At 41.6% G+C, this 14,664-nt stretch overlaps 1 protein-coding gene across 1 annotated transcript in view; it reads left to right on the top strand.

Moving 5' to 3' along the window:
* The window catches only part of Fez1 (fasciculation and elongation protein zeta 1), a 43,716-nt gene that overhangs the window by 26,493 nt on the left and 2,559 nt on the right, over positions 1-14,664 (top strand). Inside the window, exons 4-8 of the mRNA XM_026404574.2 lie at positions 2,055-2,141; positions 4,730-4,898; positions 7,530-7,801; positions 8,763-8,843; positions 10,869-10,944. Of these exons, the coding sequence (XP_026260359.1) occupies positions 2,055-2,141; positions 4,730-4,898; positions 7,530-7,801; positions 8,763-8,843; positions 10,869-10,944 (685 nt within the window). The remainder of the gene's footprint in view (positions 1-2,054; positions 2,142-4,729; positions 4,899-7,529; positions 7,802-8,762; positions 8,844-10,868; positions 10,945-14,664) is intronic.

Raw genomic sequence — 14,664 nt, 5'->3', positions numbered from 1 at the left:
TTTGATTAACATTTTACATTCTCTTTTTTTTTTTTTTTTTAGTGTAGATGGACAGTACACAATGCCTTTATTTTTATGTGGTGCTGAGGATTGAACCCGGGTCCCGCCCATGCTAGCCGAGCGCCCTACCGCTGAGCCACAATCCCAGCCCTAAAAAATAAATATTAAAAAAAAAACTTCCTTTCCTGCCTTGAACCCCAGTGGTGGTGGGGGTGGTGGTATAGTGGAGGGTGACTGGAACCTTGAGAAGGGAGATGGAGTTGTTGAGAGGTGCAATATTAAGTCAGTGGTGTAAACCCACTAAAATTGGCCACACTTCAGAAAATGTAAACATCAATATTTTATAGACTTAATTCCAATCCCTCACCTTCAAATTCCGGTTATAGACTAACAGTTATTATTAGGAACTTATTTTAAAAATACCCCAAGCAAAAAAAAAAAAAAAGCTCCATTTCCCAGTAAGAGCCTAACTTTTACCCCAGGACCGTCCACCCCTCAGAAAGTTCTGCCTTATGAGTGTAGTTGTCAACAAAGTGTAGCTCCAGGAGTTTTGTTCTGCCTAGCGGGAAACTGTGGAAACCAAGCAGCTACCACAGGAGGTAGACTTGGCAGAGACCTGAGCATATGGGTTCAACAGCAGAAATAGATGTTACCATCTGGCACACCAGCCCCTCAAATGATTCCATTACCTCCTTGTCCTACCCCTTTTCCAGGTTGAGCACAGATGGCATTACTTAATTTTTTTTTGTTAATAACATTGTCCTGGTTTTAAGCAAACAGAGAAGTTGATGTGCGTTCTTAGAGGTATCTGCCAAGGCAGAACTCAGAGAGATGGAGAGAAGTTTCTTAGGACAGACCACCTTGGATCTGACTGCTGGGATTGGAACTGGGGTGTTTCGTGTTAGAATAGGAAGAATTAATTCCCTAAGGAAAGGCCAACCAACAGGTCAGCTCTTGGAGAGAAGGAAGATTGGTTTCCAGGATGAGAGATGGTCTGCAGAGGGATTTCCTGAAAACAGTACTTGCTATCCCCAGTATGACTTTTGAAACCAGACTTCTGAAAGGAGTGGTTGGGTGGTTAGGTGATTCACTTTGTGCAAGAGTTGAACATAAATACTGACTGATATGGTCAGTAAAGCTAGCTATACTATGAATATCTCATTGAAAAACATCTAGAATCTTAATAATTGTGAATCTTTAGAATTTACATAGGATTATAGAATTTTGGACACACTGGGTAATTGGCTACATGGGTGTTTCTTTTTAGTATTTTGTTTTTCTTGTAGTTTATCCTCCAGTCCATGTGGTCAGGTATGGTATGTGGTATGTCCCATGTTGATTTCATCATATGCTTAACTAGCTAAGACACCACACCTAGATTCCAAAAACAGGATGACATTTCATCAAATTCTAAAAGCCATGCCTATTGGGCTGGAACAACCCCTTAAAATATCTAAAAAAAAAAAAAAAATCTAGAAACACACCTCCAATTGACACTCCTTAATAAAGCAAGTGTGTCTTTGCTATGAGAGTTGGCTATAGGGTCACTCACCTTGAGAAGGTTCCTTGCTTATCCAGAATGACCTGCCTGTGGTTAAACAATGGAACTAGTCTCCTGAGTCAGAATGGTGCTGGCGTTCCAGCCCTGTTGTCTTTTTCTGGTCAAGCTGGACTCAGCCAGGTCTGCTGTATAGAATTGGATGAAACTCAGGACCGCTCTCCAGCTTCTTTCTTTCTTTCTTTGAACCAGGGATTGAACTCAGGGGCCCTTGACCACAGAGCCACATACCCAGCCCCATTTTGTATTTTATTTAGAGACAGGGTTCGCTGAGTTGCTTAGTACCTCACTTTTGGCTGAGGCTGGCTTTGAACTTTCGATTCTCCTGTCTCAGCCTCCAGAGCCACTGGGATTACAGCCACGCCTGGCTCCCAGCTTCCTTCTTTAGATGGTGGGTGGCTGAAGTGGCCCTTTAGAATCATCCATTTTAGAGACCAGAGGGAATCCTAGTCCTGCTGATGGTCAATCAGAATCCCATGTTCCTCCCCTCCTCCAGATTCATGAGAAGGAAGAGGAAGAGTTCAATGAGAAGAGTGAAAATGATTCTGGTATCAACGAGGAGCCTCTACTCACAGCAGATCAGGTATGATCATCTCTGTAGATTTTTGGAACCTTTCATTCCTTTGATAAAGAAAAAGTTTAAGGGTGGGCATGGTGTAATCCATGCCCCTGTAATCCCAATGACTCAGAAGGCTGAGGCAGGAAGATCACAAGTTCCAGGCCACCTTTAGCAATTTAGTAAGACCCTGTCTCAAAATCAAAGAGCTAGGGATTTAGTTCAGTGGTAAAGCCTTTCTGAGTTCAATCCCCAGTTTGGGAGGGTGGGGGGAGGAAAAGAAAACAGATCCAAGATAAAGATATATGGTCTTGTGATGACTGTGTTGGTATCTCAGTGTATCTTTGATAAGGGATTTGATTTCTCTTTACCCACCTATAGTAAATGTGAACGTAAATCCTAGCACTTCGGTTGCTTAGGGTCAGGTTTTAATGACAGCTAGAGACAGGCCTGGTGTTTACAGGTTTCACCTGCGGCTAAGCGTCTTCCTGAAAATTCCTTGTACTTGAAGTCAGGGCACTGACAGGAGGTTCTTAAATATCTGTTCTTCCAGAAAGAGAAGTGACAGATGAAACTTCTGTATGATGGATATTTTCTCACATTTCATAAAACACTGAAAAATTTGAGCCTTCCAAAAGGAGTCTTCGAGACACTTCTGTCTTTGTGGAAAAAAAAAAAAAGACATAGTGTTCACATTTGGTTGAGTTAATTTTATTTTAGTTTTAGTGATTTATTACTTTGAGAAGACAATGTTGAGTTTCTGGCTTCCTTATTCAACTTTTTAAACAACAAATATCCATGAGTGCTTATTTTGAGTTAGACATCATGAAAGTTTCTACAGAGTCATTCTTAAAAAATGTTCCATCAGGAGCCATCAATGCTAGAAAGTTCCATTTATTTATTTATTTTTGATATTGGGGATTGAACCCAGGAGTGCTTAACCACTCAACAACTCCCCCAGCCCTTTTTATTTTTTATTTTGAAACAGGGTCTTACTAAATTGCTGAGACTGGGTTTGAGATCATGATCCTCCTAACTCAGCCTTCTGAGTCACTGGGATTACAGGTGTGCGCTACCACACCCAGCTAGAAAGTTCCTTTTATTAGAGGTGTTTCTTCATATCTGTGGTAAAAAGGTAGAATTTGGTTTTTAAGTTATTTCATTTTATTTTTAATATATTTATAAACATTTAAATACATTTTCAAGTTTTAATTTTTACCTTTAAAAAAATAGAATAAATTTTAAAGATGAAAAATATAAAGTAACAAAGAATAGAAAAGTAAAGGAAACCAGATTAAAACAAACAAACAAACAAACAAACAAAATGGGCTAACAATTATTCTGTGACTCGTAGAAAGGAATATGGATTGGAAGATAATTACTCTTAGATAAACTCAGCCATAACTCTTAAAGGAGATCTATGTCATTGGGTCACATTGTATAAAATGGATTTTAATAGTCAAAGAATAAATATGACCTAAATTTGTAAGTGGAGTTAAAAAGATATGTTAATAAAATAAGAATTATTCTAAAGGAATACATCAGGGACTGTTGCTAGGTGGGTGCAGTGGTGCATACCTGTAATTCCAATGGCTTGGGAAGTTGAGACAAGAGGATCACAAGTTCAAAGCCAATCTCAGCAATTATCGAGACCCTAAGCAAGTTGAGAGACCCTGTCTCAAAATAAAAAAAATAAAAAAGGCTGGAAATGTAGTTCTGTGGTAAAGCACCCCTAGGTTTAATCCCTGGTACCAAAGTAAATAAATAAATATGCCGTTGTTACCAAACTTACCTGCAGACTTGCTTTTGGAAGTAAACTTTGATTAATATTTTCTTTAAAATTTTATGGTTGCCGAGGATCAAATCGAGGGCCTTGTGCATGCTAAACAATCCCTCCATTACTGAGCTACCCACTGTATGTGCAAACAATTACTGTGCACAGTAGATCACCCTAATTCCTTTTGGCAGGTATCTAATTTTACCCTCCACTTGTAGGAGCTGTACATCCTCAATAGTTAAGGTTAGAGCTGAAATTCTTATCTATTTCCTGCTCTCCAGACTTGAGCTATCCTCTGATTGTGTTCCTGTCTTCATCCTTATCTGTTACTGGGTAGCTTCAGTTCTGTCTAGATGAATTCTAGACAAATAGCTGTTTTCCTCCCTACTTTGAGTTGTTCTGGAAATGCTTTGTTTGTTTATTTTTTCACTTGCAAGTAATGTGACAATTAATGGACTGAGTTTTAGTGTTAAGGTTAGACAGATAAAATATTTTCCCACTTCAAAATAAAATGCTCAGGAAATTGAAATAAACATTCCTTTCCAGGCAGCTCTGCTTCATTTCCTGAAAGAGTAGTTTATTTCCAATAAAGCATTCATCTAAATGGAGCTCTTGGAAGAGGTTTTGCATGAAAGAGGTGCTTACCATTACAGAAAGAGTGTGTGTAAGACTTTGGTTGAGTCTATTTTTATTATTATTCAATATTTATTAAGAAATGATAATGCTTCAGGAATTTTACAGACAGCAAATTAGAGACATCCTTAACTGATCAAAATCCAATCCAGAATGCTCCCTCATCAGAGAACAGAGCTCTCATTCTCTTGTGTACCTTTCTCAGGTAATTGAGGAGATTGAGGAAATGATGCAGAACTCACCGGACCCTGAGGAGGAAGAGGAAGCTCTGGAAGAAGAGGACGGAGGAGAAACCTCATCCCAGGCTGACTCCGTCCTGCTGCAGGAGATGCAGGCCTTGACACAGACCTTCAACAACAACTGGTCCTATGAAGGTGAGGGCCCTAGGGTGGGGCTTCCCAAGGATGTATCACCTGAGCGGTGCCAGGCACTGTTCACACACGGTTATTAGAACTTAGGTCACCATCCTAGAGCAAAGGTGTACAATCCAGGAGGTAGGCAACACCTTTCCTACTCCACATCAGGAGAGAGGTTTGCATTTTGCAAACGAGATGGCAGTACAGCAAAATTTAAATGATAAAGCTAACCGAAGAGCAAGACTAAAGCAGTCTAAGTGGGAAAAATCTAAACCACTATCTAAATCCAAGAGATGATGCTACCATAAAAATCAATGAAACAAACAAATAGGAATAATAATAGCTCATAATTTTTGTAGTGCTTTCTATGTGCTGGACCTTAATCTAACCTGGGTCTTTGAGAAATTCAGTGATTTGTCCAAGGTTACTGTTGGGGTAATAAAATTAAAAACAAAATCTACATGCCACCCAGAAAAAACTCTCCACAAACATAGAAGAGAAAGAAAGTTTTATTATGGAGTAAGCATTAAACAAAAATGGGATGTGCACTACAGGCAACCTGCTAAAGGGATAGCAAGATAGAAGGAAATCCCACTCTTGGCTGTAGCTAAGTGGATGGAACCCATTACATTAAGTCGGTTTTTGCAATTTGTAGTCAGGTGGTGAGTTAGGCCCCTCTGCTTCCAGAACAGTGGGAGATTAAGTCTTATCTTCCTTGGTGATTGCATTTCAAAGCAGTGGCTCCCAAGCCCCTGAGGATCTCTTTGGGGATTGTGGGAATGGTAGGAGGCTTATTTAGCCATTAAAAGATTTAACATACGTTTGAAGAAGACAGGCAATGAAACTGAAAGAAAGGGAGCTGGGGGAAAGGAAAATCCTCTTCCTTATTTCTTTAGTGCAAGGCTGGGAATTGAACCCAGGGCCTCACGCTGGCTAGGCATGGACTCTGCCACCGCACTGCAACTCAGCCCTCTTCCCTTGTGCTCAGTGGAGAGAGTCAAGCCTTTCATTTTAAACTGTATTTGCCCTCTCGCCTGCTATAAATCTTAAAGGGTGCATTCACCACTTGTAGGCAGTGAGGTTAACTCCAGAGTTCAGTCTTTTAATCCCTGTATCATGTTAACTGTCTGAAACAGGTTTATGGTAATTACGAGCATGCAAAGAAAGGCCCCGGTAAATTAGTGTGAAAATAAAATTAAATAAATTTAGTACAGCAAAGGTAAAACTGAGCATGAAATCCATCAGTCTGTAGGGATAATAATGCCCACGGCGGGAGGATCTGTTTCCAGGGGGAGGTCCCCATATGGGGTGAAAGGACTTGTAAACCAAGGAGAAGAGGGTTTGCTCAGGGTATGAAGGTCCAAATGTGGGTTACAAGTGACAAAATCAAGTCATGATCTGAAGCACCACATCCTACAAGTAAAACTGTGGCTCTAAGGAGCAGAGGAGGTGGGGCATGGCCTGTTTGGGGCAACAGAGTAGATTTGGCTGCCTGGCTGCATTCACAACCGCCCCAATGGAGTCATTCTCAGCCACACAAAGGCCCCAAACATAGAAGTGTTCAGCAAAGGACTCATGAAAACAGCTGAGATGTTGAGTGAAATGGCAAAGACAGAAGGAGGGAGGACAGTGCCAAAGACCAAAATAAAGGGAAAAGTCGAACCAAGTCAGCAAGTACCCAGGCAGAGCCGAGACAGAAAAGGGAAGGAAAATGCATTCTGAGGTGAACATAAAAGATCACATTAGGGATAGACTTTAAAAGATGTTCCCTAAATCTATTCTATTTATTTAGTTTAAAAATATTTCCAATTGACACATAGTCATTGTACATATTTATGGAGTACAGGTTGGCATTTCAATACACATACACAACGTGTAACGATCAGCTCAGGGTCATCGGCATATCTACCACCTGAGACGTAATAATTTCTTTATGTTGAATTTTTTTTTTCAATTTTGGCGGTGCTAGGGATCAAATCCAGGGCTTTACACATGCTAAGACAAGTGTGTACCACTGAGCTACATCCCAGGCAGTATTTTGGGAACATTTAAAAACCTTTCTACTAGCTCTTTTGAAATGTTTGATTGGTTGTTGTGAACCACCCAAGTCTATTTTAAGTGAAGTGGGTTTTTTTTTTTTTTTTTTGAGGTGCTGGGGATTGAGCCCAGGGGTGCTCTACTACAGAGCTACATCCTCAGCTTTTTCCATTTTTTATTTTGAGTCAGGGTTTCACTAAATTGCCCAGGCAAGTCTGAACTTGTGGTCCTTCTGCCCCAACCTCCTGAGTAGCTAGGATTACAGGAGTGCACTACCATGCCCAGTTTAAATGAAGAAGTCTTAAAGAACAAGAAGTTAAAATAAAATTATTTATGTTCCAGGATATCAGGTTCCCTTTCCTTGTTTCTGAAAGTGGCAGACTGCTCTGTACCCACTGGGCTTCGTTTGTCCCTGCACATCCCCCATCTTCCATAGATCTCCTGGGTTTCTGAAGATGTGCACGACGTCCTCACATCCTGCTTGTTTTACTACCAGCTTGGGCTGGATCAATACTTGGGAATAAATACCACTTCTCCCCAGGGCAGCCCCATCTCCACTGGGCCCAGGCCTGGCTGCAGATGTCCCCAGTGGGATGGTCTCTTCCCCTACAGGGCTGAGGCACATGTCTGGGTCTGAGCTGAATGAGCTGCTGGACCAGGTGGAAGGTGCCATCCGTGACTTCTCGGAGGAGCTGGTGCACCAGCTGGCCCGCAGGGACGAGCTGGAGTTTGAGAAGGAAGTGAAGAACTCCTTCATCACGGTGCTCATCGAAGTTCAGAACAAGCAGAAGGAGCAACGGGAACTGATGAAAAAGAGGCGGAAAGAGAAAGGACTAAGCCTGCAGAGTAGCCGAATAGAGAAGGGAACCCAGATGCCTCTCAAGGTATGTGAGCAGCCCAAATGGAAGGAAGACCCAGAGCCGCCTCCACCCCCACCCACCCCTGCAGGTCCTGTACCTACCCCGCCCTGGACTCACTGAGCACTTGCTGGGCTTACTGAGCAACAACTCAGTTGTTGTGAGCGGGGCCCTGGAACAGACAGTGGGGTCATAAAGAGGGGGAAGATGTCACTTGTTCCCTCTGTTTCCCTGAAGGTCTAAGGGGGGTGATTGAGAATGACCTGTGTTTTCTGTGGGCCAGACCATGGAAAGTGGACTGATGGTACTTGGAGCCTTGGGACTCTGGGCCAGGATCTCGGCCATTGTGTGGATCGTTGTCCTGCCTAGGCTCTTCAGGGTGTTCCAGTGGTTGACAATGACCAGATGCCATATTGGCCTTGACAATATTCTATAAACCAGGGGTTCTTAATGGTGGAAGCTAGGCAGAACCATCTGAGGAGCTTTTTCAAAATGCCTTTGCCCAGCTCTATCACCCACTGAATCAGGCACAGGGCATGCATATTGTGAAAGAAAACCTTCCCAGATCAGGACGGTTGCTTTAAAGCTGTCCTCTCTGGTAGCTGAATATTTTGTTTTCCCCCAAGACCTTTGCGGCATTATTCCCCTCCATTTTACCATACTTTCTTACTTTTCTATTTATGGGACAGAGAATGAAATGAGCAAAGCTGGAGAGTGCAGAGGGGATTGTCCTGAGGGACTTACTAAGCTAAGAGTCTTTGAGACAGAGTTTTTTTGACTACTATTTATCCTTATAAAGTTCAGGCTTACGTTCTGGCCTGCTTCTGTAAGCCTAGGTCTTACCTTTACTCTCCATCACTGTGGGCCATTTACTGGAACAGCATGGTGGCTGGTGGGTCTGGGTGTTTGAGTGAGAACTTGGAAACCCCTGGGGTAGGGAGGATAGAGCCAGAAATCTTTGTCCTCCTTGAGTGTCTCTCTCCCTCAGCGCTTCAGCATGGAAGGCATCTCCAACATCCTGCAGAGCAGCATCCGCCAGACCTTTGGCTCTTCAGGAACCGACAAACAGGTGTGAACAGTCTCCCTACTCCTGCCCTCCTCCTAGACTCTTGCAGCTTGACCTCGCCATCAAAGCCGAGGGATGCTAACTTACTAGAATAATTCCAGCATTTGGGCAAGGGAGGTCCTAACTTTTTTTTTCCACTCTTAATGAAGAACAAGAAGTGCCTTTTAAAAAGATGATTTTTAGGTTTTTTTGGACATGTATAAAACTGAAAAGCCAACACTACTTTAGATCTACAACTTGAGTTGTTTTAAGGACAAATGTATTAAAAGGGAATCTGTTTCATGACAGGTCTCATCTTAGAGTTTAATCAGTCCTAATATATTATATTACTAGCCAAGCCAACATCACCAAGTCCGCCTCTTCAGTCTCCTGGCTCTGATTGTATGTAACTCATGCTGTCTCATCTCCTCATTGGCTCCATTTAGTCAGTAACTTGTTTATTGTTTTAGTCAGCTTTGCATTACTGGAATGAAATACTTGAGGCAACTAACTTTATAAAGAGAAAAGGTTTATTTAGGTCACAGCTTTGGAAGTTCAAATCCGAGATTGGGTAGCTGCATTGGTTTGGCTTCTGGTGAGGGTCATATGGCATGAGTGTGTGTACAGTGGTCTCAGTTCAAGTCAGGAAGAGAAAGACAGAGAGGGATTGAGAAAGAGAAACAAGATAGACACTAAGTTTTTTTTTTTTTTTAATCTTCTTCTAGAACATGCCTCTAATAATCTAAGGATCCACTAATCCCACTAAACCTTTTAAAGGTTCTTAGTACCTCCCAATAATGCCACCCTGGGGATCAAGTCTTTACAAATGGACCTTTGGGGGACCCTCAAATTACTCCTAAACATAGCATCTGTGAAGAAGCATTTCTGATTATTAAGGCAGAGTTCAAAGACTCCTGTGGAGTTCCTATTATGTGCTGTGCTCTGTTGCTAGTGCAAAGAGGAAAAGTCCTGGTTGCTGTCCTCATGGGGTGCATAATCTAATAGACTTGGTGGTGTATGAAATATATATCCCTTTTTAAAATTTATGTTTAGTTTAGTTTCTGGTACTGGGGATTAAACTCAGCAGTGCTTTCCCTAGTTCTTGTCTTGAGATAGCATCTTGCTGAGTCGCTCAGGTTGTCCTGGAACTTTTGATCCTTCTGCCCCAGCCTCCTGAGCCATTGAGATGACAGGCATATGCCACCATGCTCCACTAGCCCCTTATTTCGATGGTGGGAGGAAGCAGTGTATTCTTGAAAGAAAAAAAAAAAAAGCAGGGTATTCTTTTAACATGTTGTAACTGAATTCAATGTATTAGAATTATAGAGCTGCAGCATGCAAAGAGGCTTTAGGAACATCAAACTCAGCCCTATCTTTCACAGATGAGAAGTATGGCCCAGGGCAAAGAGGCAGGCATGTTCCCAAGGCCTTGTTGCCAGTGGCAGAGCCAAGACTGAATACAAAGCCACTTGTTTTTGCACTCACCACCTCAGGCTCCCTTAGGGCTATCAAGGTCTCCCTGGCCTGGTGGTCTTGGGTAGCCACCAGCCTCTCATGTTTAGTTGTTGTTGCAGGAGCACTTCACCTCCAGCAGAGAGAGCAAATCTGACAACCAACACCCTGGGCAGGGTTGACATCCTCTTGCCTGTCATTTTTGACAAAAGAGAAATAATTCCTTCTCACATTGCACTGCAAAGAATAAAAAGATCACCTTCCCTGGAGATATTCCTTGCTCTCAGCCTGAAGGAGAAACAGCTCCCCAGGATTCCCAAAAAGTTTCCAGCATAGGAAGGATGTAGAAGTTGAAGTGGAGGGAAGTTTTTTCCTGGGCAAATATGGGGAAAGTCTTACTTTGAAAGAGTTTTCCCCCTGGAAAGCGGGGGAAAGAGTTCTGAAATAGTAGCGTGCCGGCGACTGGAAATGTTTTCCAGAATGTCGGCATTGATAGATCTGTGTCTTAGAGAAAAGTACATTCCTCATGCTCCAGGGGACTGTGTCTTATGATGTCCCAGTCTGTCTCAGGCCCTGCCTTCCCTGTTTGCCTTGCAGTACCTGAATACGGTTATCCCTTATGAGAAGAAAGCCTCTCCTCCCTCCGTGGAAGACCTGCAGATGCTGACAAACAGTGAGTGCCTCTGGCCCTCAGCCACATGTGTGGGCTTCTCATTGTCCTCGGTCCCTTCCCAGGCTGTGTACCTCCAATGCCTTGGCCGGAGATTTCCTTAGGGCATCTTCACAGGCACAAAATATGCTCTGTATCATTTACCCAGTCCTCTAGTACAGGGTAAAATTAAAATACCCTGTGACAGTCAGAGTGTCTTCTTTCCTCTGGTTCCTGTCAGGGAGAAGACCTGCTGGGGGACAGGGGGTTGGGGGGACAATGCAAAGCAACAACAAAACAAAAACAAAAAATGAGCTGGTGAGAGAGGTAGGGGATTGGGTGGGGCAGGGTTTTTTGGTTTGTTTGTTTCCCCAGAAATCCTCCCAGGCTTTGCACCATCTGCCCCCTGCCTGTTTTCTGCTGGAACTTCAGGTTGCCTGGTCCACACTCATGCCCCTTGAAGCAGGGGGCCTAGCTGTGTTTTTGTTTGTGTGGTGCTGGGGAAACCCATGACCTCGTGCTTGCTAGGCAAGAACTCTACCATTGAGCTGCATTCCTAGCCCTGTGGCTGTATTTTTAATGAGAAGTGAGGGTTTCTTGGGTAGGGTAAGGCTGATTGGAAAAAACAATCTAATTTTCCTTCCAGGAAGTGACTGCCTCCTCTCCTTCTGTTTGGCTCTATTGTCTTATATTAATAAACATTTTGAGCTACGGGAGAAAGCAGTGTGTAATAAAGAGCCTTTTGTAGGCAAAATCTCTCTATATGTGTACATCAAACAGTACAACCCCCAAAGGACTGAGGACACATGGTGTCAACCATTAGTGTCAGCTTGGCTGTTAGGAAGAAAAAAATCCTAGGCTGAGATGTGATGACAAGCTCAGTGGATCAGAGAGAAATTCCATTCCCCTGGCAACCATGCATGCAGAGTGATGGGTCAAGAGCTTGCCCAGCCAACTGCAGGCTGCCCTGGAGGGAATGGGCAGCACAGGGCTGTTGGACACCCCAGGGAAAGGGAGAGGAGCTGCTGTTCAGCAGAGGAAGACGGATGCCTGATGGGCCCTGGTGCTAAAGGTGACCTAATGTTTTCATTTGATCAATTTGGAGGACGAAAACAGGAGATCATGATAAATACAAATCCTGCTGGCATAACTAGACACTGTGTCCTTGAGAATCAGGAATTTAAAATTCATAGTACATTGACTTCTTTCTATCTCATTTTAGACTCCTCTATTTGCATAAATATGCACATTCTTTGTTGTGGTTGTTGTTGTTAAGGGAGTAGATAGAAAAGCATTTATAGGACAAGGGATGTAGCTCAGTGATGGAATGCTTACCTAACACAGGAGGCTCTGGGTTGGATCTCCAGCACTGCCAAAAAAAAAAAAAAAAAAAAAAAAGAAGAAGAAGAAGAAGAAGAAGAAAGAAAGAAAATGGAAAAGAAAAAAAATGCATAAATACATTGTTTGTGTTTTCATAGTGATGAACATTTGGGAAATAATTTTGACAAATTTGGCAGGTTGATATATATAAAGTACTTGAGCATGGTCTTTAAAAAGGGAAGAACTATTTATTACAAATACCCACCTAGGAATTTAGTATGAGGTTTTCTTTTCATTTTAATTAAGAAATAGACTTGTTTCTATTCCGAGTGGGTGTGTTTAGTTCTTAAGTTTATTTACAAAATTATAGCTAGAGCTCACTTATCATTAGAATACTTTGGAATACATTAGAATACGTGAACAAAGAAAAATAAATAATTCATTGTTCCCTTCATCATCACTATTTGGGGTTTTAGTCATAGTACTTTTTATCTTTTCTCTATAGTTGGACTAAACTGGCTATAAAGTGTTGTATCATGATTTTAGTGACATCAGTTAGCATTTCGTTAACATTTCTCTTTTTTCTATTATGGGAAGGTACTACATTATGATGTTTTATTTCTTTTAAAAGAAAGATTTCCATCTTCTCTGAATACCCATTTTCCTATAGACTATGAAAGCGGTCATTTTGGACAATCCTTGTGTGGTCTCATGAGCAGTGCCTCCCCTCTCATTCCTACTCCTTGAATGGAGGCCAAAGGCCAAAGATCAGCTTCTATGACTGGACTTCTATATAAATTTTGAAGTTTGGAGATCAACTTAGACACCTACTGGCTGAGTGCAATGATACTTTACTGCCATCTTCTTTATTTTATTTATATGTGGTGTTGAGAATCAAACCCAGTGTGTCACACATGCTAAGCAAGCACTCTACCACTAAGCCCCAGCCCCAGCCTGCTACTGCCATATTCTTGGTGTGGCATTTTGTTGGCTTGAGCTTGGTTGCCAAGTGTTCCCAAGCCAATTAAAAGGAAATAAATACATGTTTAAAAATATAGGAAAAAAAGAAAGAAAACAGGGTCAGGGCCCCAAGTATCCAATTAAGTTGAAATGGACACATATCTAAAAATACAGAAGAGATAAAAACAGGAAAGTCCAACAACCAAAGGACCTCAGCTTGTTTTTCTTTTCCTGGACCTGCATTGACTCACATCAACATTGGGTGCTATCCCTCACCACTCCTGATTTTTTTGGATTCAAGTTTCATTACCGTGCTTTGGAATGAGGCAAGGGAATCAACGGAGACTAAGGATGTGCAAATGGATTGGGAATTCCACCACTGCCCCCGCCTCCTGACCCTAGCTATCTGTGCCTACTGATCTTTATTGTTTTCTCTGGTTGTAAACTAAACATGCTCAATGAGAAAAGCCAGACAGTGTATAAACATGTTGTAGAAAGAATATCCCCTGCGGCCTCACACTCAGACAGCTATTTAATAATTTTATATACTGTTCTTCTAGATTTTTAAAAATGAACATTAGCCTTTATTTCTTTTAAAGTTAATATGTTTTCTGAAACTTCTTTCTTTACTAAGAAGTGTGCCTTATACGCATACATCACTCTCATTTTTATAAGGCTATGTAAAACTACATTGAATAGATACTTTGTAGTCTATTTACAGAAATTAATTGATGAAAGAATCAATTGAGGATTTTCTACAAAGTCGGCTTCAAGCTTTTTTTTTTTTTTTTTTTTTTCCTTCTGAGTTAGGGATTTAAACCATGTGCTAGGCAAGTACTCTACCACTCGGCTACATCCATAGCCCTAGAAAAATTTATCTTTAAAACTTTAGAAAAAGCTTCTAAAAAGCCTTTAGACTTTAAATGCTTCTGTATTGTTTGCTTCATGTGTAGGTCAAGCAGGGTTTCATAAGAAGTCTTCAAACTCCCAGAGAATCCATAATTCTTCTGCATCTCCACACATTTTAGCATTATATTGAGCAAAACACAGAAAATAAATATTGTTGAATTAACTTCATTCATTGTCAATAAAGTGGAAGTGAGAATTCTAATGTGTTTATGTGAATAGAATGTCTTTCAAGACAGTTTTATTGGTGATTTCAGCGATGTGACAACTGTTAGCATGTAGATGCTCTCTGGAAGCCAATTCTTTTAAATAATTCCTTTATTTTTACAATCATTAAAGATATATATTTAGTAAGTGGTATTGAAATTATAGCTGGGCCAAAAAAAGAGGAAGAAAAAAATCACAAATAGGTGCACTCCCAGGAGACACCACTGTGCTCTCTACCTGGATTTGCCTCCCTCACCATGAGGTGCGCTGGCTCCTGACAGAGGCTTCTGGACTTCTGCTCTGTACTCAGAGAATGCCTGGTTCCCTGAATGGTTTCTCTCTCCCTTTGTG

This window comes from Urocitellus parryii, chromosome 4 (genome assembly GCF_045843805.1).
Source record: "Urocitellus parryii isolate mUroPar1 chromosome 4, mUroPar1.hap1, whole genome shotgun sequence".
NCBI lineage: Eukaryota > Metazoa > Chordata > Mammalia > Rodentia > Sciuridae > Urocitellus > Urocitellus parryii.
The sequence above is the reverse complement of the archived record's forward strand: the minus strand, read 5'-3'. Positions and strand labels throughout refer to the sequence as shown.